General features: G+C 40.4%; 1 protein-coding gene and 1 pseudogene across 5 annotated transcripts; both read left to right on the top strand.

Moving 5' to 3' along the window:
• The first annotated feature begins 1834 nt into the window (after positions 1-1834).
• Positions 1835-23951, top strand: LOC113927446 (TATA-box binding protein). Of its 5 annotated transcripts, none has more exons than XM_027603272.1 (8): positions 1835-1968; positions 4605-4810; positions 8834-9213; positions 13736-13823; positions 19451-19542; positions 21252-21419; positions 22613-22707; positions 23187-23951. In XM_027603272.1, exons 2-8 carry the CDS (start codon positions 4757-4759, stop codon positions 23264-23266), a joined length of 957 nt encoding a protein of 318 aa, XP_027459073.1. In that variant the 5' UTR covers positions 1835-1968; positions 4605-4756; the 3' UTR covers positions 23267-23951. The 5 variants fall into 5 exon arrangements, with proteins under 5 accessions (XP_027459073.1, XP_027459072.1, XP_027459074.1 ...); XM_027603271.1 differs by having other exon boundaries at positions 1847-1968; positions 4608-4810; XM_027603273.1 differs by lacking the exon at positions 1835-1968 and adding an exon at positions 2142-2669 and having other exon boundaries at positions 4608-4810.
• Positions 11848-12180, top strand: LOC113926369 (annotated as a pseudogene).
• Positions 23952-24526: the final 575 nt, after the last annotated feature.

The raw sequence follows: 24526 nt of genomic DNA, 5'->3' as shown, positions 1-24526 counted from the left end.
ATCTCCCACTTCCTGGCAATTCCTCCTAATTAGGGTATTATTAAGGCTAGACATCCAACAAAGAAGGCTTCTTGATGCTTTTATCCCCTTAGCTATATTTGTCCCAAGAGCTGCCTCTATTGAATTAAAATTTCAAATAGAGGCTTTAGCCAAGCATACAGCATCACCTTTAAGCAAACCTGACACTCAGTCACTCACAAATTCAGAAGGTGGTTCTCTAAAACCAAATGGTTTTTCTGGATAGTTGACTGCAGCTCAAGGAGAACCTGTGCGCTCATTAAGAGTATTTGTTGTGTATATGTCCCAAATTACTCAAAAAATGTAACTGATGTCATGAAAGAGTTAAACACATCACCACCATAGATGCCCTAGCTGTAGATCCTTTTACAAATTGACTAAATTTAACTCCTACATGGAAACATACTCTATTAAGTATTGCTATATTTCTTGTTCTCCTTGTCTTTGGTTGTTTGACTTTTTGCATCTGTCAAGCAGGAGCTCACCCTATTCATACTACTAGCTTGGAGATGCCCTTAGTGTTCCCCTCAGTGGAAATGCCAGAAACAAGATCCCCCCCACTCTGTAAAAAAGTCTTTACTCCAAAATTCTTCCGTGGTCCCCAATCAGGAGGAAGTAGCTACAGAAGATGACCTTTACCTTTAATCCCACAGATATGAAATGATGAAATTGACAGTGGGGAATTGAAGCCTCCTCTGCCGGTCCAGCCAAACTACTACTCTTTGAGCTTTAGCAAGCACCCTTAGCCTCATACACCATGCATTTTTTTTTTTTAAGACTTTATTTATTTATTTGAGAGAGAGAGAGTGAGAGCAAGAGAGCACAAGCAGGGGGCAGGGCAGAGGGAGAGGGAGAAGCAAACTCCCCACTGAGCAGGGAGCCCAATGCCAGACTCAATCTCAGGACCCTGGAATCATAATCCCAGCGGAAGGCAGATGCTTAATTGACTGAGTCACACAGGTGCCCCCTACACCATGCATTCTTTACTAGAAATAACAGAGCACCTCTGCAGGTCAGGAAACAACCCAGACCCTGGGTGCACAATCCCGGCCACTAAGGAACCAGACCCCCTTGTGCAACTTCTGAGCGCTGTGATAACGTGGGTAGCTGGTATCATGGGTCTGCACCTAATCAAGAAAGGTTACAGACCACTGCCCTCCCTTTACTGATTAACTGCCCTAAACTCCTTTAAAAATCCCTGGGCCAGGCAGAAATCTTGGAGTTGGCCTTGGGACAGGAATCCGCCTTCTCCCCAGGTGACGGTCGGGCCTCCTATTTGAATAAAGCTCATATTCCTTTCCAATCAAAGCTCCTCTCTTGAGTAGTGGCTTTTCAAGCCACGGGCAGCTGAACTTGAGGTTCCGTAACAGTCTCTGAAAAGTGCATACGATGGTAGTAGCAGAAGGAAAACATAATTGAATTTGTAAACCAGGCTCATTCCTCACCGAAAGCTTACCACGTGCCAGGCACTGCTCAAGCATTTCCTTAATCCATCTCGCAACTTCCTTAGAGGGTAACTGCTATTAGTGTTCCTTTCTACTAACTGAGGCAGAGAGGTCAGGTAACTTGCCAAATGTTACACCGCTAGACAGTTTAAAAAGCCAACATTTGAAAATCATTACCTTGCCTCCCTGCAGCAAGGACCAAGTAGAAAATGCTCCGGTCAGGCGGCCTCCACCCGGAGCTCAGGAGGAGCTCCGCCCGCCCCTTCTTTCCCTTCAGCCAAGTACCAGGGAAACAGCGGAAGTGCCCGGGCGCCCACACTTCCCATGGCCGCCGCTCTGGCGTGTGGGTAACTTGTTGAGGCCCAGGCTGGAACTGGCGGAAGTGACATCATCAACGTGCGCCAGAAGTTGAGTAGGGTCGGGCAGGGTCGCCGTGGCGGGCGCCTAGGCCGCCTGCGGCTTCACTTCGTTTTCGCGGGCCAGCAGTGGTCTGCAGGGACTCCAGGTAACAGCACTTTTTGCCTTTCCTCTTCTCTGAGGATTCGTGCAGAGGCGACCACCTCAGTGAGGCCCTGGGGCGATGGCGGGGGAGACGCCGAGTGGGCGCGCAGGCCGCGGGGGGAGGGGGGCGCTCCTCTCGCTCGCGCCGCCGCCGCTCGGGCCCGTACCGGCCGCCCACCCAGCCCGGCCTCCTGCCCGGACGCCCGGTGCCTCGGAAGCGGCTTTCCAGCCTCGGGGCGCGGGCTGCAGGGCTCCGGGAGGGCCCGGGACCGAGGAGCCCCGCACATCCCGGAGCCGGCGTCGTCCGCTCCCGCCATCCTCGTCTCCTTGTCGGTGTCGGAGGGCAGGGTCAGCCTGGCCCGTGTCCACCCGCTTTGCTACCAGCAGGGGTAGTTTTAGTGTGAAGGGTGCTTGAGACGCGCACGTTGTGTCGGCGGCCGGAGATGCGGCGCCGTGGAGCGTCAGGCGGAGGCGCACAGCCCTTTCTTCACCGGGCCTCGCCGTCTCGGCCCTAGGTGTCTTGTAAAAGTCTGGACAGGCTTCCGTGTGAAGAGGAGCGTGCTTGGAGGCTCTACGGAGTTCACTGACTCTTTTCCCTCACCAGGGATGGTCTTTTAAAAATGTCAGATTTGGTGCTTCGGTTTCCAAAATAGGAACACACTCTGCAAACAGCCCTCTTTTTGAAGGAGAAGTTAGTTTTATAGGGTAGGTTCTGAGTAATAGCTAAGTGTAGTAGCTGCGGTCTTCACGGTGAGGAAAGATGGTCCGTCCCATCACTGGGAGTGAGAGACGAGCTCCGAACAGCCGTGACGTCAGGCCCCAACCTAGTACTTCCGCACCTGGTGTAGACTTGACTTTGCCCCATGGGGTCTGGAGCCACCAGTTTCTGGATAATCTCTTGTCGTGTTTATGAGTGCTTTAAACCCCGCTCTCCTTTCTTGCCTCAACCATAGCAGTGACTGCCTTAAACTGAACTTCCAGCCTCCAGTTTTATGTCTTCGAGTTCAACCACACTCTTGCCAAAGTAGATCTATTCAGGCGGCACTTCAAACTCTCGTCGCTGCTCTTTTGCCAGTGTAAGAACGAGTAAAACTCGGAAACAGTGTGGCTGCACTGATACTTGCTGTCTCCTCTCTTAAGCTTGTTGCTTGCATACTGCATGCTCTTTCAGTCTTTGTGGTCTTATGATTGATCTTTTGCCTGAATTCTGATTTGTAAAATTCTGCTTACCTTGCTAGACCCAAGTTAGTGCGTGCTTTGTGAAAATACTCCCCTTCAGAAACACTTGGCAGTTGCTCTCTTTCCATAGCATGTCCGCGTTTGTTCTTGATTACGTGCTCTGTGCAAGTAGAGATTGCAAAGACATTTGCTGGATTCTCACTCAGGAACAGCATCGTACATCTCTGTTATTATAGCACTTCAGTTTGGCAGTAATTATTTGCATACCCTTCAAATTGAACTCTGATGCTAATGACTATATCCTCATCATTTTCATATTTGTAGCACTTCTGTTATAGGATAACAATTTTAAAAATATAACTTTTTTATATCTGACATTTTCTGAAGCAGAGTGGTCATTTTTTTTTCTTTCTCTCTCTCTCTCTCTCTCTTTTTTTTTTTTTTGGTGTTTTACAGTGATGGGTATGTAGGATATATGATTCTCTCATTCATCCAACAAATATCTGAGTACTTGCTTTGTACCAATACATGCTTGAAGATCATGTGTGTCTTTGATGTATCAGCAAGTTCTATATGTGACGATATCTTATTAGATGATAATGTTTAAACTGAAATCTAATAATAATAGCAGCTAACATTTATCCTGTGCTTACTATGTGATAACTAGATGCTGCTCTTGATGTGTTAATCAGCGGTCCTGTTTGAATCAGTCAGTTCTTATAGCAATCCTCAGCCAGTTAAGAATCCATCTGAACAAAACTCAACAAAAGCTCTGTCAGTAGTCACTTGGTTCTTTGGTCTAAAAGGAATAAAAAAGGTGTAGCCAGTAAAGAGCTGATGAGTTAAAGAAAACTAGATAGAGCACAGTTTGTATTTACAGGTTTTAAAGAGATCAAGTAATAAAACATGTTTTATTTTGGAGTCTGTAAAGCTTCTATCACAGTGTTCTATTAAATTAGTAGATCAGTAAATGATCACACCAAAGTGTATTGGATCCAATTCAATATTTATTGAACTTGGGACAGGAATCCGCCTTCTCCCCAGGTGACGGTCGGGCCTCCTATTTGTGGAGACCCAAGACATTGTGGAGGATATAAAATATCTAATAGCACTGTGTATACAGTGCTCAATAAATATTTCGACTCAGATATGACAGTTTGCTTAGGAATTTGTTTTCCCTGAGTGTTTTTCCCCAAAGGTTTTTAACGTTGATTATGACACCTTAATTTTGAACATTCTAAGTATTTAAATATGTAATAAAACAATTTTTGTTCTATTGACAGTTTTACATGCAGTCACAATAAACATGGAAAGAATAACATTTCAGCATTATAAGGTTAAAAAAATATATTCCAAAATAGCTTCATTGTTTTTTTCCTAGTTTTTGTGTAATCATGGAACTGGTTTATAAGACTACAGCCTGCCTGTGTTCTTATATTAAACTTTGAACTTTTTTCAAAGCAGATTACTGTTTCTTGGTGTACATGAAGATAACGCAAGCAGTTGAGGAAGTTGCTAAGAAGCGTGTACTGGGGATGCTCTAGGAAAAGACTGAATGCCGAGGCGAGTTCCAGTCCAAAGGTATTTGATTTACCAAGAAGAAAGTGAACATCATGGATCAGAACAACAGCCTGCCGCCTTATGCTCAGGGCCTGGCCTCCCCTCAGGTAATACAGCTGGAGGGAGTGTGTAGATGGGACAGAATCTGCATTGTGAGAGACAGTGTAAAAAGGAAGGAAGGGAATTTAACCATTTATTGTTGAAAATGGATTTATATGGTTTTAAGTTTCTCTTATTTTGTTGAGAAGTTCTATTAGGCTTTGAATAGGCATGATAGTGTTAAATTTTGGGAGTTTATTTGGAAGTTAAAATATGTATTTGTCTATAAATCTTAATCTTTCCATAAACATTTATGAAATGTTGATTATCGGGTCTTTGATTTTGAAAGTAACTCTAACCAAATTATTTTCTGGTTTTATTTTTTTTATGTTTAAGGTTCCAAATAACATATCTACTTTTTATTTTTTTATTTTTTTAAAGATTTTATTTATTTATTTGAGAGAGAGAGGTGGGGGAGTGAGAGGAAGAGAATGTCCAGCAGACTCCCCACTGAGTGCAGAGCCCAACATGGGGCTCGATCCCTTGACCCTGAGATCATGACCTGCGCCGAAGCCAAGAGTTGGCTGCACAACTGACTGAGCTCATACCCAGGTGCCCCAAAAGGTTACATTTTTTTTTTTTAAGTAGATATGTTATTTGTGGGGTGCCTTGGTGGCTCAGTCGGTTGGGCATCTGACTCTTGGTTTCCGCTCAGGTCATGATCTCATGGGTTGTGGGGGTGGAGCCCTACGTTGGACTCTGGGCTTGGTGTGAAGTCAGCTTGGGATCTGTTCTCCCTCTCCCTCTGCCCCTCCCACTCATGCTCTCTTTCTCTGATAAATAAATCTAAAAAAGAATATAGCCTATAAGTCAGAGAAAGGCAGTTATCATATGATTTCTCTCATGTGGAATTTAAGAAACAAAATAGAGGATCATAGGGGAAGGGAGGGAAAAATAAAATAAGATGAAATCAGAGAGGGAGACAAACCAAGAGATTCTTAACTCTACGAAACACACTGAGGGTTGCTGGAGGGGAGGTGGGTGGGTGATGGGCAGTAAGGAGGACACTTGATGTGGGGCACCTGGGCAGCTCAGTCAGTTAAGCGGCTGCCTTCGGCTCAGGTCACGATCCCAGGGTCCTGGGATCGAGCCCCGCATCGGGCTCCCTGCTCCGCGGGAAGCCTGCTTCTCCCTCTCCCACTCCCCCTGCTTGTGTTCCCTCTCTTGTTGTGTGTCTCTCTGTCAAATAAATAATAAAATCTTAATCCGCCCCCCAAAAAAGGAGGACATTGGATATAATGAGCACTGTGTGTTATATGCAACTGACGAATCACTAAACTCTGCCTCTGAAACTAATAATACACATATATTAATTAATTAAATTTAAATAAAGTTTTTAAATAAAAAAATAACCTTTAGATATAATTTTCATAAAATGAAAACACCCATTTTAAGTGTTTCGATAATTGTATATATCTGTATATAACTGATCTGCTGATCCATAGCTAAAGATAGTTTTGCCTTGCCTAGAATTTCATACAAACAGAATATCAGTATGTGCTTTTTTGTGTCTGTCTTCTTTCCCCAATATTACATTTGTATGTCTGCAGATTCCTTTTTTTTGCCAAGTAGTACTCAATTGTATGGATGTACCACATTTTGTGTATCCATTCTCCAGTTGCTGACATTAGGGGGGTTTCTAGGTTTGGGCTATTATGAATAAAGTTGCTGTAAACATTTGTGAACAGGCTTTGTGTATACTGTTTCTATCTCGTGGGTAAATGCATAGGAGTGGGATTGCTAGGTCATATGGTAAGTGTATGTTTCACTTTACAAGAAACACTCAAACCGTGTTCTAGTTCCTCCAGCAGCATGTGAGAGTTCTGGTTGGTCCACATCCTCACTAACACTTGAGGCCTTAACTTTTAGCCATTCTAGTGGTTGCTTAGTAGTATTTCTTTGTGATTTGAATTTGCATTTTCCTGATGACTAGTGATCTTGAGCATCTTATCAAGTGCTTACTGGCCAATTACATGTCTTCGTTTGTAGAATGTCCTTCTCATCTTTTGCCCATTTGTTTATTGGATTATTTGTCTATCTTTTATTGAAGTGGAATTGCTCTTCATGTATTGTGGATAGAGGTTCTTTCTCAGGTGTAGGTACTGTAGATGTTTTCCCTCAGTCCGTGGTGTGCCTTACTTTTTAATTTTCTTTAGTGATGTCTTTCAGAAAGTAGAAGCTCTTATTTTTTTTCTGAAGTCCATTTATCAGTTTTACTTCATCGTTAGTGCTTTTGTGTTCTAAGAAATCTTGGCTTACCCAAAGTCTTAAGGATTTTTTTCTTCATAGTTTTAGCTTTTACATGTATGTCTGTGATCCATTTTGAGTTCATTCGTATATGTGACATAAAGAAAGGCAGACCTTTCAAAAACCTTAGTCTTTTTAAATAACAGAACCTGAATGTTTTCTAGCCACTATTTTATAGACCTGTTAGAGGCAGTAGAATAAGGCCTGTACTGTTAGGGTGGCAGTATACTTTAGATCCTCCTCCCACATTCTTTCTGCCACTATGTTGGTTAAACAGTGTAACGTAAATATCTCAGTTTTGGTTTCTGCTTTCTGCCAAATAAAGTGGGAAAGGATTATGGCTCTTTTGGATCTTGCACCCATTTGAGAATCTAATGAAAACTATGGATTCCTTCATGCAGAAATATTGGATATAATTTTTTTTTAAAGATTTTATTTATTTATTTGATGGAGACAGCGAGATAGGGGACACAAGCAGGGGGAGCGGGAGAGGGAGAAGCAGGCCTCCTGCGGAGCAGGGAGCCTGATGTGGGGCTCGATCCCAGGACCCTGGGACCATGACCTGAGCCGAAGGCAGACGCTTAACTGACTGAGGCACCCAGGTGCCCCAATATTGGATATAATTTTAAGAGGGCCACAAAGTCACTGCAGGCTCTGCAAGCTTCATTGGCTCTGTGGATTTTGGTGTTGGGTGAGAGCACTGGACTGGGTCTCAGGAAATCTTAGCTGTGATTGTGGCTTCTCTACTAGTGAGATCTGTGGTCTTAGGAAAGTCATTTAGCTGCTGCTCCTGGTGTCAGTTTTCTTGTCCTTAATGTGGGAAGAACAGCATCTACTTTTTCCTTTACCAAAGGGCTATTTTGAGACTTATAAGTTAATAAATGTAACAGTGTCTGGAAAAGTTAAGCATTTGGAAAAACAAATTGATATTGTTCTGATAGTTGCGTTGGATTTTCTTGATTTAAACTTTTTGGAGAGCAAATGATCCACCTTTTTGAATAGTATTCTAATAATTGTTGTTACTGTTATTAACACTTCAGTGTTTTCTAGTGCCTGTCATTGCATTGAATGAGTTAAGTGGCATCTCTAGGGTAAGCATATATATCATCCAAACTTGGACAAATCCATTGAGAGTGAACAGGGAACTACCCAGGCAATATACTAGGGTAATAGTTTAAACACGGACGGGCAGTCACTCCAGTTATTTCCTTTATTCTAATGGTATTAGAACATTATTATCCTGTAGATATGCCTGAAGGCCTAAGCAACTTTCTCGAGTTTTCACATGTAGTAAGTCACAGGGTTGGATTTCACACCTAGGTATAACCCCACATACTGAGCTTTTACCTCCTATGTTATGGTGAAAAGGAAAGTGATACGTGTAAGAACAGCACATGCCTTTCTTTTTTCTTTTTTCTTTTTCTTTTTTTTTTTTTAAGATTTTGTTTATTCAGTTGAGACTGAATACTAAATAAATAAAACTGAGAGAGATAGAGAGAGAGCATGAGCAGGGAGAGAGGGAGAAGCAGGTCCCCACTGAGCAGGGAGCCCGATGCGGGGCTCGATTCCAGGACTCTGGGATCATGACCTGAGGTGAAGGCAGACGCTTAACCATCTGAGCCACCCAGGCGCCCCGCAGATGCCTTTCTATTAAGGCATCATAACCCCATTTATAATGGGAAGGCATCTGTCCTCATACCTCTCACCTCCTCCTCTACCACATAAGTGCCAGGAATACCTGATACCAGCTGGCCTAACTATACTGTTCTCCTGACTTTGCACAGGGTGCCATGACTCCTGGGATCCCTATCTTCAGTCCAATGATGCCTTATGGCACAGGACTGACTCCACAGCCTATCCAGAACACCAGCAGCCTCTCTCTGTTGGAGGAGCAGCAAAGGCAGCAGCAGGCCCAGCAGCAGGCCCAGCAGCAGGCCCAGCAGCAGGCCCAGCAGCAGGCCGTAGCGGCGGTTCAGCAGTCGACATCCCAGCAGGCAACACAGGGGGCCTCGGGCCAGACGCCACAGCTCTTCCACTCACAGACTCTCACCACTGCACCCTTGCCGGGCACCACCCCCTTGTATCCCTCCCCCATGACCCCCATGACCCCCATTACCCCTGCCACACCAGCCTCTGAGAGCTCGGGGATCGTGCCGCAGCTGCAGTGAGTACTTTGTCTTGTGTCTTCTCCCTCACCCTGGAAGGGTCCCTTGACTGGGTGCTGCTCTTCTTTGTTTTCAGGTGGATTGGTTTAAGGGTGTAGTACTAGTGGTAACCATGTATCAACATTTGCTCTCTCTCTCTCACATGAGAAGGGGATGCTAAGCTGCCTGAGTGATTCGGTCCCCTCAGTAGAAGGCTCGCATAACATCTTCAGACATTTGGTAGCTTGTGTTTATAATTTTGTGTATATATAGACACAAGCTACCAAATTGTTATTATAGACATTTTCCTGAAGCTGATTTGCTGAATCAAGCCTTATGTAATCTCCTTCCCTTGCGAAATTTTCAGTTTGGGGGAAGGGAAAATTAGTTACTTAGTCTTTGTTAGTTCATAGTGGCCCTTGTTTGTCTTCATTGGTTATTATGAGGGCTGCATATAACTCTTTGAGAGCTGTGTCCTTTCCACAAGCTGAGGATGTCCGTTCTTGTCCTAAATGGACTTTTCTACATACATGAAATGGGTTCTATATGTGACAACATTGGGTGTGGGGTGGGTGAGGTGGGAAAACAATTTCTGGAAAACATACAAATATTCTCATGCGATGAGACGTACATAGCTTTTGCTTTTAGGAAACAGCCAAATGGAAGGGTCATTTGCAATAACTACATCATCCAATTTTCTTGTAGACCATCTCTGGTCGTTTTTAGAACTAATAATATTTAATTGTGGGTCCTGTTCCCCAAATCTTGCCTTGGGTGTTTGACCTGACACAGTTTTAAAAATCAAACAGTTTTCATTTTACTGATTTAGAGAGATAATCACTTGTGAATTCACCTTTGTCAACACCACTCCCTGTTTTGCACGCTTGTCTGGGTCTTATGGGCATTTAAGTTTGCACCGCTTGTTTAAATCATCAGTTATAACCAGTTGTGATGGGGTGTTTGTTTCTTGCTGGCACCTTAAACTTTCTGGTATTCTACAAAGCATCTAGTCAGCCACATTACTGAGTTCCCATATCCACTAAGAGCCCTTCTGGGTGGGAATTTCAGTGGCCTCTAGATCTTACAGGCTTATGAAGAATTGGGTAAATAATTAATGAATATATAAGAATATGTTTTTAAGGGGCTGACTGGCTCAGTTGGAAGAACATGTGACTCTTGATCTCAGGATTGTGAGTTCGAGCCCATGTTGGGTGTAGAGATAACTTAAATAAATAAACTTAGAAAAGAAAAGAAAGAAAAGGATTCTGGGGAGACGGCAGAGCAGGAGAAATGCCCTGGACTGGACGGCTTTGGTGAATTCTTCCAGACATTTAAGGAAGAACTAACACCAGTCCTTCTCAAACTTTTCCAAAAAAATTGAGGAGAGAATGCTTCCTAACTCATTCACTGACTATGCTGACACCAAAGCCAAAGACACTGTAAAAAAAAAAAAAAAAAAAAAAATCTACAGACCAGTATCCCCATGATCATTGTTGGAGAAGTCCTCCACAAAATACTAGGAAACATCATTAAGCAGCATATTACACACCATGACCAAGTGGGATTTTTATTCTTAGAATGCAAGGATGGGTCCGCATATAAAAACCAACCAGTGTAATATGCCACAACAATAAAATGAAGAAGAAAAGTGATCATCCCAATTGATGCAGAAAAAGAATGGACAAAATTCAACACCCTTTCATTATAAGAACACAACAAAATAGGAAAAGATGAGACTACTTTAACATAGTAATATGTAAAAAATCATAGCAAGCCTGATAATGTTGAAAGATTTAATGCTTTTCCTGTAAGATCAGGAACAAGGCAAGGATGACCTCTTTCTCCACTTACATTCAACATAGTACTGGAAGGTCTAGTCAGAGCAATACTAAGAAATAAAAAGCATCCAGAGTAGAAAGGAAGAAGTACAATTACCTCTATTTGCAGATGTTATGATCTTATACATAGAAAATCATGAAGATCCACCAAAAAAAAATATTAGATATAATAAGGGAATTTATTTAGAAAAGTGGCAGGATACAAAGTTAACACTCAAAAATCAGTTGCGTTTCAGTACACAGTGAACAATATAAAAAGGAAATTACAAAAGCAATTCCCTTAACAACATGAACAAAAAGAGTAAACCGAGATTAACCGAGGATGTGAAAGATTTAGGATGAGAACTCTAAAACATTGCTGAAAGAATTAAGACCTGAGTAAGTGGAAACACATCTCATGATTTAATATTGTCAAAATCTTAATACTACCCAAAATGATCTATGTATTCAGCGCTATCATAGCAAAATCCCAATGATATTTTTTGCAGAAATAGAAAAGCTCATGCCGAAATTCGTATGGAATCCTAAGGGACCCTGAATAGTCAAAACAATCCTGAAAAAGAAGAGCAAACCGGAGGACTGACACTTCCTGATTTCGGAATTTACTACAAAGTTACAGTAGTCAAACAGCATGGTCTTGGCATTGACACATACATATAGACCGATACAGGAGAACAAGAATCCAGAAATAACCCTTGCATGTATGGTCAGTGGATTTTTGTCAAGGGAGCCAAGACTGTTCAGTGGAGGAAGGGTGATCTTTTCAACAAATGGTGCTGGGGCAACTGGGTATCCACATACAAAAGAATGAAGTTGGGCCCCTAACTAACACCACACACACAAACTACCTCAAAATAGCTCTCCGGCGGTGACGACCTCCCCCCGAGAGCATGCCTCTTGTGGAGAACCTCCTTTACCCGTCCCCGGAAGAGGAGAAGAGGAAGTACAAGAAGAAGCACCTGGTGCAGGCCCCAACTCCTACTTGATGGACGTGGAGTACCTGGGATGCTACATAATCACCACTGTCTTTAGCCACAAATGGTGGTTTTGTGGGTTGGCTGCTCCGCTGTCCTCTGTCAGCCCACAGGAGGAAAAGCCAAGGCTTCCTTTAGGCGGAAGCAGCACCGAAAGCACCAGGAATCAAGATGAGTGTGAAACTATCACAATAAACGGGGCATCTGGGTGGCTCTGTCGTTAAGCGTCGGCCTTCGGCTCAGGTCGTGGTCCCATGGGATTGAGCCCCGCGTCAGGCTCCCTGCTCGGCGGGAAGCCTGCTTCTCCCTCTCCCACCCCCCTTGCTCGTGTTCCCCCTCTCCCTGTTTCTCTCTGTCGAATAAATAAATAAGATCGTAAAAAAAAAAAGAAAAAGCAACTATCCCAATAAACAGATTTTGGATATGAAAAAAATAAAAACTAACTCAAAATAGATCAAAGACTTAAATGTAAGACCCAAAACAAAACTCGGTGAAGAAAACAGGACAAAACCTTCATGATGTTGGACTTGGCAGTGTTTTCTTGGATGTAACACCAAAGGCACAGGTAACAACAGAAAAAAACAGATAAATTGGACTACATGAAAATTTTAAAAACTTGTGTATCAAAAGACACTGGTCACAGAGTAAAAATGCAACCCAGAAGGTGGGAGAAAATGCTTGCAAATCATGTATCTGATAGATATTTAGAGAACTACTCAAAACCCAACAACAAAAAAAGAGCCTGATTCCAAAATGGGCAAAGGACTTGAATACATATTTCTCCAAAGAAAATACATGAATGACTAATAAGCACATGAAAGGATGCTTGACATCACTAAACATGTAAATGCAAATCAAAACTACAGTGAGATACCACCTCATACCCGTTAGGATGGCCACTGTCAAAAACAGAATATAACAAATGTTGGGGACATGGAGAAATTTGAACCCTTATGTACTCTTGGTTAAAAAAAGAAAAAAGAATACATGTAGCAATTATATGACTAAATTTGTGGTGGATGCACCACAACTTATTTGATTCAGTTTGTAAGGAGAGAAATGCTACAGGTAGGTGTGTATATAAAATTGATTGGAAGAAGACAGATGATATAGAAATGAAAACATTCATTGGGTTGATCATTCTAATTGGTCTTACCGTTGTGTATTAAGGTACACAGCTCTTCTCTTATCCAATCAAATTGTGAGCCATCAAGTTTTCAGAGTATTGCATTTTGACAGGACAGGAAAAGAATCAAGCAGCAATGAGCTAGAAACTATTGGAGATGTATTTGCAATCTGGAATCAGTATTCACAGGACAGTGATGTTCCATGCCCATCCATGATGGTTTATGGGCAATTAGTTTCATTCAAAGGGCATATAAGGGCTTCACAAAAGGCTAAGGCATGGCTCTAGGGATAGATTATCTGGAGCAAGTTAACTGCCCCATTTAAGCCTCAGCTTCATCTGAAAATGTGAGTATTAATAGTTATTACTTCATAGTGCATTGTAAGTATCAAGTGGGATAACCTGTGTAAGATGCTCACCATGGTGTATGGTAAACACTTAATAAATGTCAACAAATTAAAAAAAATTTAAAACTTAAATTAGTTTAAATTAAACTAATGTAATTAAATTTGTTCTAGTAAAACAATCGGATTTCTAGATAATGATCTAACATCTCAACCTATAAAAGTTAAATGATCATGTTTTCTTTTCAAATGTCTTGCAGAAATATCGTATCCACAGTGAATCTTGGCTGTAAGCTTGACCTGAAGACCATTGCACTTCGTGCCCGAAATGCTGAATATAATCCCAAGGTCAGAGCAATTTTAATGTATTTCAAACTATAATAATACAGGAATTTACTGTTAAAGGTCCCTAGACCAAAATATGTCATGCTTATGTTTGTTGACACCAACAAAATGAGGAATTAAAGCAAAATGTGTATCTTTTTTTTTATCGAATAGCTACCATGTGAGAGACCCTAGAGTCACGGCAGTCTACAAGTTAAACTACTAAAATTTATGTACCCATTGTGATGGGGATCCTGTGACATTAAAGAACAAAATATGTGGTATGGTTTCATTTATGTTTTGAAATCTATGTAGAAGGGAATGATACGTTCTCTGGAATTTACTTCAAAACAATTCAGTTGGAGAATTGGGGAAGGGCACTTGGGTGAAACAGGATTGGCCAGAAGTTAATAATTTTCAGAGTTGGGTAGTAAGTACAAGGGAGTTTATTATATTTTTCTGTATTTGTATAACTTTTAAGCTTTTTATAATAAAAAGATTATGGGGTAAAAATACAAGATTTTTGATGTTAAGATAGTAGCCTGAGTACATGGTAAGACTCTGCATTAGTAGATAAGCTATTTTTAAAAAAAATAGTAAATATTTGCACATACAAATGAGTGGACATTCTTTGAGGACCAGACCAGACAGACCAGGCATTTGAGTGTAGAAGATGATCAGACTGAAGACCTCTGGGACAGGGCCCTGCAGAAGACAGTTCCCCTAAAGTTGAGAACATCTATTATTAGCATGCTGTTAACTTTTATACATGGGGAGCTGATACTAAATTTATTTTGTCTAACAAAGGAAGAATAAGATTTTATATAAGAAAAAAAAAGCAAGCAGAAAGAAAAACTCAAGAATTTAACTGAATTATATGTGACAGGCTGTCTGTGTAATGTGTGTCAGTGTCTGCTTAGTGCCTCTCATTTTTGCCAGGTTAGCACCATTTCCTTTACTGAAGTCTCCCATGTCCCCCCTTTAGTTAAATTCCCAGTCTAGGTTGCCCATGAGGGTTTTACTCCTTTTCTTATTTGGTAGTATTTGAATGTTATCTTGAAAGAGTGGCCAAGGGGCAGCATTTTAGCACCTGGATATTTGACAGTGGAAGAGTAGCAAAGAATAAGAAGCATCTTAAGTATCATAAGAATTAAGTGAAATTCACTTCATATATCCAGGTTTTCTGTTTTTGTTTTTGTTTTTGTTTTTCTTAAGTTTTCTTATGCCTAACCAGAAGAATTAACTCCCAAGAATCAGTTGGGTCAATTTTAAGAATGAAGTCTTCTTCTCAAGTGATTGTTCTGTTCTGTGTCCCCCCTCCCCACCCCCAGTATTTATCCACTTAACTAGCAATTGTACCAATACTACTTGGCTGGCCAATAAAATAGTTGAGGACAATTTTATTATCTGACTCTGTTTTAGCCAGTGAATTTATGATTTTTGGGGGAGTGGTTTCATTTGTTTTTTGAGCCACAATCCAGGAGCTCCTGTCTTAGTTCAGGAACTCCCCAGTCAGGGTAGAAGTCTCATACACAAAGTGAAATCATGTTCTTGTACCACATTTTGCGAACAGCACAAAATGATTAAAACCAAAGGGAAGAAGTGAGAGAAAGAAAAGGCATTAAATATACAAAGTCTGTTGTCCTGTCCTTGATTCAGAGAAGTCTTGGGAGGAAGCTGTATTTTCAGGAGTCATCACTTTCTGGAGGCCTTTTAGTAGATTTGGGGTTAGTCTTCAGGCAGAACCCATATCCATTTGGATTCTGAGTACATGCAAACTGGGGAAGGTATCCATGCATCTATTCCTGATGCTTGAGAAAAGTATTTCAGGGAGGAGAGTCTGAAACACTTTCTTCTAGACAGTTTGAAGCCAACTTCCACTGATATCTCTTTCATGTTTCTGTCTGCCTGTATATCACATGGAGATGTGTGCAGTGATGTTTCCTCTGGAAATGTAGCTTACCCGTAAGTGGGCACAAGACTTTGTATATTACACATGGGTTTGACCAGTCCAGGTTTCCCATGCTATCCAGAAGTTTGCATTAAGTCACTTTGCTCTTATGAAGGACCTACATTAGTACCTGTTTTTGCTAACAGAAAGACATCTGAGAATTTTTGCTTTTACAAAATGATAATTGTTTCCTCACTTTACTCCATTTTAGCTTACAAAAGGTTTCACAGGAATACTCCACTTTCCAGTAGCCGGGGAGACCTGTGCTTGACAAGACCAAGATATAGCAAATTAGTGGACCATTAGTAGGAGCCAGGCCAATTTTCCTAGGTCTTTCAGAAACAGTGTCATAGGGTGAGAATTTGTGGGGATTTTGAGGTGTAACTCACCTCGTCATTAGGGCTAAGACTTTAGGCGAAGGAAAATAAAACTCTTTTTGGAAACTTGGACTGTTTTAACATTGGCCTTTTAACAAAGGAAAGCTTCAATCAAAAGGAGAACTACAGACACGCTATTATTAAGCATATCTAAAGTTTTTGGTTTGGCTACTAGATCACATCTAAGTGAGAATTCAGAGTCTTGCCCTCTATTACAGTTTTTCTTGGCCTGTGAAGTAGCCTTTTGAACTTCTCAAGTTAAATATCCTCACCAATATTTTTGTAGAGTTTGAATCAATGTACATATTTGTCTCTGTCTTTGCTGGTGGCTTTTTGTTTGTATGCACATATGTGTGTGCACATGCCTAAGTATTAAAATTTGAAGATGATTTTGAGTGGAACCAAGCCATTTTGAGATATTTAAATAAAACAAAGAGAAATACAATGACTAAGTTTCTGCCTCCCACCTCAACTTAAAAACTATATATATTATTCTGTTGTCAGTGGTGGCTAAACCTCGTAAGAGCTGGTGTTTGCATAGTATAGTGAAGCCCCTTTCCCTAGAGTAGGGTGTAATCTTACAATGGATATTTCCTTCAGAAGTCTGATTTTTCTAATAAGTCACCAATTTATGTTTAATGTTTTAATTGGAGATACTCAAAAAAGATCGAAAACTCTTATTTTCCTCATGACGTAAACCCAGATCTTATGGACTATTAATATTTACTCATGATCCTCTAGTAAAATAACTTTTAGTAGAATGAGCTGTTGTAACAGAGTGTTTTATAACAATATTTAGAAGTTAAACTATATCAGTATAAAGTATACCTTGATTATGTTAAATATATAAATCATTGAGTGAAGATGTCTAGGATGTATCATCAGGGCAAAACAGTCAGAATGAGGCAGGTTTAGATTTATTTTGATAGTTTACAAAAATAGTTTAATTTTTTTTAAGGGAAGGGAAGTAAAGTAGCTGGGTTTAGATTGGAGCATTATTTAACAGTTATATAGAAAGCAGACAAAGTAATATAGAAGTGTAGGGGTATGTTTGTCAGCTGTAACAGATAGCTAAGTTGGATGGATAAATATTAGCTGTGGGTTGAGAAAAATGTTAAGTAATGGTTTTGGAGCGAGTTTCTAAATCTCTAAAACATAACCTTGTCTTTTATATAAAAGTGAGAAAGATGTAGCCTAGGTAGAAATGTCCAAGATAAAAATTGCTGTAATAACTGGCTAAGAACAAAAATGACTCATTTAGCTACCCTTCTTTTTATGGTATGAGAATAAATCTTTATGTTTACCCAGTGGCCATTTAAGAAACCACAAAGATACTTTGATGTAAAAACAGTTCTTTTTTGCTTTTTTAATTTAGAGTAAGAATATAAGAAAAAGGAAAAGTCAGAACTTTTAACTTTTTTCATCATTTAAAGCATTTTACCTTTGACTTGGAAATGTAATATCAGCATATTAAGTAAAATGATACATATGTAATGTTGAATTTGTGATGTTAATAAACTGTAACAATTTCCTTAATAAGAAGGTACAATATTTATTACCTATTGTGCCTGGTATAGTCTTAACTATTTGTATTAGTTATTACCTTTAGCCAAAGCAAACCAATGTTGTTGCTTGCAGACACAAGGAAAAGTAGAAGGTAGATGACCAAGAAATGTCTCCATTGCTGTCTCTCCATCAGTGCACGATATATATCCCTTCTATAATTGTTTAAAGTGGTAAAGTAAACATATATATCAACATTGTCCTTCCACCAAGAAATTGAATGGTTATTTATATAGCAATAAAAACTGTTTGTTGACCTGTGTTTTTATCATTATCTTAAGAACTTACCTAAATATTAAAATTTTTTTTAAGTATTTGTCTAAGATCCTAAGGTAACTAAGGTCTGGAAGTAACCGTTTGTCCATCGTGGCAAGCCTGTATAATGTGTAGCATTAGAATAATTAATCTTGTATCATTTTATTTACTTTGAATACATAGTTTTACAATTTTTTATAGTCTCCAATGAAATGATACTATTTGATCAATAAAACCAGTAGAGGGGATTTAGGAAGTGCTAAATGCTTAGGCTTTTCCTGGGACTCATATAAACTAGAATATGGTGCTAGGAGTTCTGCATGATGGTAAAATCTGAGGGAAGACGGCATTTTTAAACTAACATTGCTAAAGCAGTCTAATTTGTTAGAGTCATCTTGATTAGAAATATATGAATTTTTTCTTTTTTTTTTTTTAAGATTTTATTTATTTATTTGACAGAGAGAGAGAGAGCACAAGTAGGCAGGCAGGCAGGCAGAGGCAGAGGGAGAAGCGGGCTCCCCGCTGAGCAGGGAGCCCGATGTGGGGCTCGATCCCAGGACCCTGGGATCATGACCTGAGCCGAAGGTAGACGCTTAACCTACTGAGCCACCCAGGCGCCCCTATATGAATTTTTTCTTATGTAATTACACTAGTAATGGAGGCCATTAATTCAACCCATGGCTGAAATATGTTCCCCTTGAGTTATAATGTTAGCAATAAAAACATTGTTAAAACTTAAAAAGTAGAAATTAAAGATAAGAACTTTTATTTTTTTTTTCTTATTTTGCAATTTTGTAAGTGTTAATACTTCAATACTGTTTCTAGAAGCCAGTTGGAAACAGAGGGTCATTTTACTACATACTGGTATGTTTGTAATCTGATTTACTCCCTCTGGAGGTAAAGAAGGTTTATCAATCTATTTGCCAAAAAAATCATTAATAAAACAGAAAAGTTACAGTTTAGAAGCTAGCAAATCTAAGGTAGAAAGAGACACTGGTATTTATTAAGGATGTCATAGGTAAGGTAAAAAATTTGAAAATATATTTTTTTATGGGGGGGAAGGGCAGAGGGAGAGGGAGAGAGCGAATCCCAGGTAGACTCCATGCCCAGCGCGAAGCCCGACGTGGGGCTCTATCCCACACCGCCCCCCCCCCCCCCCACCGCCCTGAGATCATTACCCGAGCTGAAACCAAGAGTCATTTGCTTTACTGAGTCACTCAGGCACCCTGCAAATATTTCTTGTTGTAATGTCTGTGAAAGAATACACAGATCTTGGCTCAGCGTACTTAGTAGTTACTGTTTATTCTGCTCCCTGTGCAAAACCATGCATGCTGCATGGTGATGTAAGAGAATCCTGTATAGGAACATATGTCAAATATTATGAGAACTCTATGTTTAACAGGTCTTTCTTATCAGTTGTGATGTTGTTTGTCATTTTCTTGTTCTCCTAAAGGAAATCAGCAGTTTGGCATGACCTCATTAACGATTATTTCTGACCATTTTAGCGATTTGCTGCTGTAATCATGAGAATAAGAGAGCCCCGAACCACTGCACTGATATTCAGTTCTGGGAAAATGGTGTGCACAGGAGCCAAGAGGTAGGTTTAAGGAGTTTATTCTCCTGGTCATATATTATCATGATTATTTAGTTGCATTTTATGTATGTTTGATAAAATGTAACATCCAAGTTATTACTAAGGATCCCTTTATGTAAAAAATTCTATATATAGCACGAATTCATCCCCAAGTGAAAAAAAAATTGGTCAGGAATCACAAAATTCAGAGCTGATGGTGTGAGAGTGTACAGATCTGCTTGGTCCTGGCAGTGAACAGTACCATGTGTGTTGGTCACAGATGCCTGCTGCCCCTTGTTGTAAATAGTCTGCCTCATGAGTGTCAGGGTTATGCAGGTCGTAAGGATTGTACCCTTTTCATAAAATGGCTGTTGCCTACATTCTGCATCTGTTTGGAGTGATCCTGTCTATGAAGGTTAACACTTTGGGACCTTGACTTTAAACCTTGTCTAACAGACTCCACGTAATTGGTAGAAGGCAGAGGTTGGGGAAAGAGTAGATATATCAGCTTCATAAAGCTTGAACAAATGAAGTAAATTAAACTTTTAAAATAAAAGATAATTCATATGACTTGGAGTTGTCCACACACAGAGGGGGCTGTGGATGCTTTTGCTTATTGGATGAAGGGACAGTTATTGTTGTGGATATTGTGGTTCCTGGTCTCTGAGTTTTTTTCAGAAGGCAAGATGTGGGTCTATCCCTGGCTTTCATATAAGTCTTCGTTTAGGAGACTTGCTTGTTTCCCCTGGACGGAGCGTCGAAAGCTTCTGGTTTATTAATCAATGCTAGATGGTTTTTTCTTTCCCAGACATGCTTTTCTTTCTTTCTTTCTTTCTTTTTTTTTTTATTATTTTTTTAAAGTTTTTTTTTATTTATTTGACAGAGAGAGACAAAGCGAGAGAGGGAACACAAGTAGGGGGAGTGGGAGCTGGAGAAGCAGGCTCCTTGCTGAGCAGGGAGCCCGATGCGGGGCTTGATCCCAGGACCCCGGGATCATGACCTGAGCTGAAGGCAGACGCCCAACGACTGAGTCACCCAGGTGCCCCCTAGACATGCTTTTCATGTGCACTGTTTAGCTCTCTTTATCCATTTGCTACACACTGAATAGTATGTATCTAGTTTATCAAAATAGGAAGCTGCAAATAAATTTATTTTCCTCAAGAAAAAAAAAGCATTGCATGTATGTATGCTTAATTTTTGTCATTCCTGACCCCTGTACTTGAGAGTCTTTTGTTCATGATGGTTTTGCTTTTATTTTGCTTTTCTTAATAAGCTCTATATTACTAAACCATAGTTTTATCTAACCGATGAGTTATAAGAATGGATAATGAGAGATTTGACATAAAAGAGGACAGAATTAGTGTATGCATTAGACAAGTATAAATCTCATCAGTATTTTCCTATCAAAAAGAAGTTGTTAGTTTTCATCTCAGGATTGTGGGCTAAAATATAGTAATAGTAATGATAATGGTGATGATGAGATACTCCACTTTGTAAAACCTGGGCATATCAGTAATTTGGTGCAGGCCTTTAGTTATCTGTCAAGGACATAGGAGTACTTTATAATAAAATAGTTAATGTCTTTTGTTCTTTTCTCTTACTGGAAGGGGGGTGACATTTTGTACTTTTTTAAAAAATAACTTTTCTAGTTTTGACTTTTTATAAAGTTACTCATCTGAATAATTATTTTAGGTGGCTTTGACTATGACTATCTCACTTTTTCCTTTCCCTAGTGAAGAACAGTCCAGACTAGCAGCAAGGAAATATGCCAGGGTTGTACAGAAGTTAGGTTTTCCAGCAAAGTTCTTGGACTTCAAGATTCAGAACATGGTGGGGAGCTGTGATGTGAAGTTCCCTATAAGGTTAGAAGGCCTTGTGCTGACCCACCAACAGTTTAGCAGGTGAGTCTGAAACGTATTGCCTGTGGCAACAGTTCATTTATAATCTGTGTAAACATTGTTCATGATAAAACATGTGCAAAACAGTATGTAAGTGCAAATGATGTAGTGACAGATGTATTTAATGAAGTTTCTCCCTTACGTCTTGGAAAATATATTATTCTCACCATTCTCCTACTTCCCATTTCACTTATTGACATCTATAACTCGCCTTGACTGGGATGAAATTGATTCCCTGTTATTTTACTGCTCAGTAAATGCATTTTAAATGCATGAATTAAATCCACAACCTCGTCTATCAATTTTTATCCCCAGTTTTCTGAATTATTTCTTCTAGTGAACATTATATGAGTTCTACCTGCAAAGTATAAACTTGAGTGAAATGAATATTCTTTCCTCTTATTTTCCCTGCCACTTACAAGGCCACTGCCCACCTCTACAGCCTCTCTGCTCCCTGCACCCCTCAGACTTGCCCTGCCTCTCTTGGACCAAGGCTTTTGTATATCCCAGGTTTTTTTTTTTTTTTTTTTTTTTTAAGATTTTATTTATTTGGCAGAGAGAGACACAGCGAGAGAGGGAACACAAGCAGGGGGGTGGCAGAGGGAGAAGCAGGCTTCCCGCGGAGCAGGGAGCCCGACGCGGGGCTCGATCCCAGGACCCCGGGACCGTGACCCGAGCCGAAGGCAGACATTTAATGACTGAGCCACCCAGGCGCCCCTAGTATATCCCAGTTTTATACCTGGCACCCTCTTGTTCCACTTTTCACCTAGGAAACTTCCACTCGCATTTCAGATGCCCACCCAAGTGTACCTCCCTCAGAGAAGCCCGTCCTGCGTCTCCCAGTAGGTTAATCACAGATACCGTAACTGGTTCAGGCTGTCTGAACTGGGGAAATGAGGCTGCTGGGGTTCGAATCAGACATGCCACTCGTGAGCCTTGATAAGGGTCGGACACTGAAGAGCATAAATCTAAAGGTCTCGTTTGTACAGCAGAAAATCCAGACTCATTAGAAATAGTTTGTTAGTCCTCAAGTACTGATGACAGGTCGCCCTCACTGTCCTTAAGTTCTCCCTCCTCTGGGTTCATCTCCCGGTGAGTTTGTGGTTTAGTCAGTATTTTCCCTGTGCAGGTCCTCATTTTACCTAAAGCATGGGCAGCTTTTAATTTCTAAACTCTTTTTGCCATTTTCCTCCTAGTTACGAGCCAGAGTTATTTCCTGGTTTAATCTACAGAATGATCAAACCCAGAATTGTTCTTCTTATTTTTGTTTCTGGAAAAGTTGTATTAACAGGTAAGTTGTAACAGGAAGTAGTGTCCGAAGGTTTGAAAGGGTTTCGAGAACAGCATTTTCTCAGTGCTGAGAAGTAATTTCGAAGACTGGGGACAGGTGGCTAGCAAGTGCCTTCGCCCCTTTCTTCTCCTCCACCCTAACACTGATGAGAAACATATCCACCAGGGGGAGTGAGAGCAGGGAAATCAGACCACAGCAAGACCTGTAGTGGGGAGAGCAGGGAAGGTGGCCATTACATTGGTTAAGAGATGGCATTTTAAGGTGGAAACCCTTCTGTAACTCTTTGAGATTCATCAACAATGCCATTTGGAGACAGTAGGGGAAGGTTCAGAAGAGCTTGCTTAAAGACAGCAAGTGGGAGAATAATGGATGAGAATTGTGCTTATGGTTTTAAAGTAATTTTATTTCAAAGTAATTTTACCTCTTTAACATGTTAAGAAAAGCTATTTCAGACTCTCTTCTCCGACTTGTCTTTATAGGTGCTAAAGTCAGAGCAGAAATTTATGAAGCATTCGAAAATATCTACCCTATTCTAAAGGGTTTCAGGAAGACGACATAATGGCTGTTACGTACTCCTGCCTCTGCACCCACTTGTTTTTAAAACAAATCAATTTTGGTACATTTAAATGGTGGTGTTGTGGATGGCCCCGATTTGGTGAGAAGATGGCTGTTCTGTGGGTTGTGGCACCCGGTGAAGCTCTCCATCCTGCGTTCCCCGCAGTGATGCCGGGAAGTGGTCTTACTTCTGCACAGAGAACTCTGCGGCGCTGTGTAAGTTGCTCATACTGTGCTGCTGTTTGTGCAGGGCTGCCCGTTTATTTATATTTAGATTTTAAACACATACTGCTGTCAGCAGGTTGGTTTGAAGTACAAAACTTCAAGTGTTAAAGCCACCTCTACAATTGATTGGACTTTTTCTTTTGTTTAATTTCTTCCCCATAAACCACAGTTTTTATATTTCTACCAGAAAAGTAAAAATCTTTTTTAAAAGTGTTGTTTTTCTAATTCGTGACTCCTAGGGGTTATTTTTGTGCCAGACACATTCCGCCTTTTCAGTATTGCAGGACAAAGTAGCCGTATTAATGAGAACGAATGGCTGTACATATTTTTCTTCCTTCAGAAGTACTCTGTACAATAAATGCTGTTTATAAAAGTGTTAGATTGATGTTATAAATGATACCTTGTAAGATTTGTGTGATCATACTGTTAAAGCTGTATTTTAGATATAATTGCCTGAAACCATTTCAATGTGTGCTTGCTTGCTCGTTGTTTGTTTCAATCAACATTGCATTGTATGTCGCAGTGATAATGGATGAACTACCTGAAAATTTAAGGTTGCTCATGAAACATGGATTTATTATCTTCCATATATCGAGCACCTCCTGTTTCCCAGATACATTGCCTGTAATTCTCACAAAACCTATAATTCGGTTTTGTTCCTCTTTCCCAGGTGAGCAAACTCCGGCCTCAGCTGCGGTATTTGCCCCAGGGTACATAGCTAGGGAACGCAAAACCAGGCTCTCGGCCAGAGTCCTTCAGTATTAAAGCTGGGTATGTGTACAGCTTGGTGAGGTGTTTGTTTTTCTCATGAATATTACCTGGAAATTTGTAATTTCTTGGATTTTATTGTTTGGGTTAATTTGTCAAAGTATATTTTCAAGCAGTTCAGAGGCACATAATCAGAAAGGAACAGTTCTTTCCTTCTCTCCCTTCTGCTTACTTACCCAGGTATCTCCCAAGCCCCCTTCTGTGCAGTTTCTTTCCTTGGGCTGCTTTTGATCCCATATTTAGAAAATACTAAAGCATTTGTTGTTTTATA

Source organism: Zalophus californianus, chromosome 7 (assembly GCF_009762305.2).
Source record: "Zalophus californianus isolate mZalCal1 chromosome 7, mZalCal1.pri.v2, whole genome shotgun sequence".
NCBI lineage: Eukaryota > Metazoa > Chordata > Mammalia > Carnivora > Otariidae > Zalophus > Zalophus californianus.
This window is presented reverse-complemented; position numbering and strand designations above follow the sequence as displayed.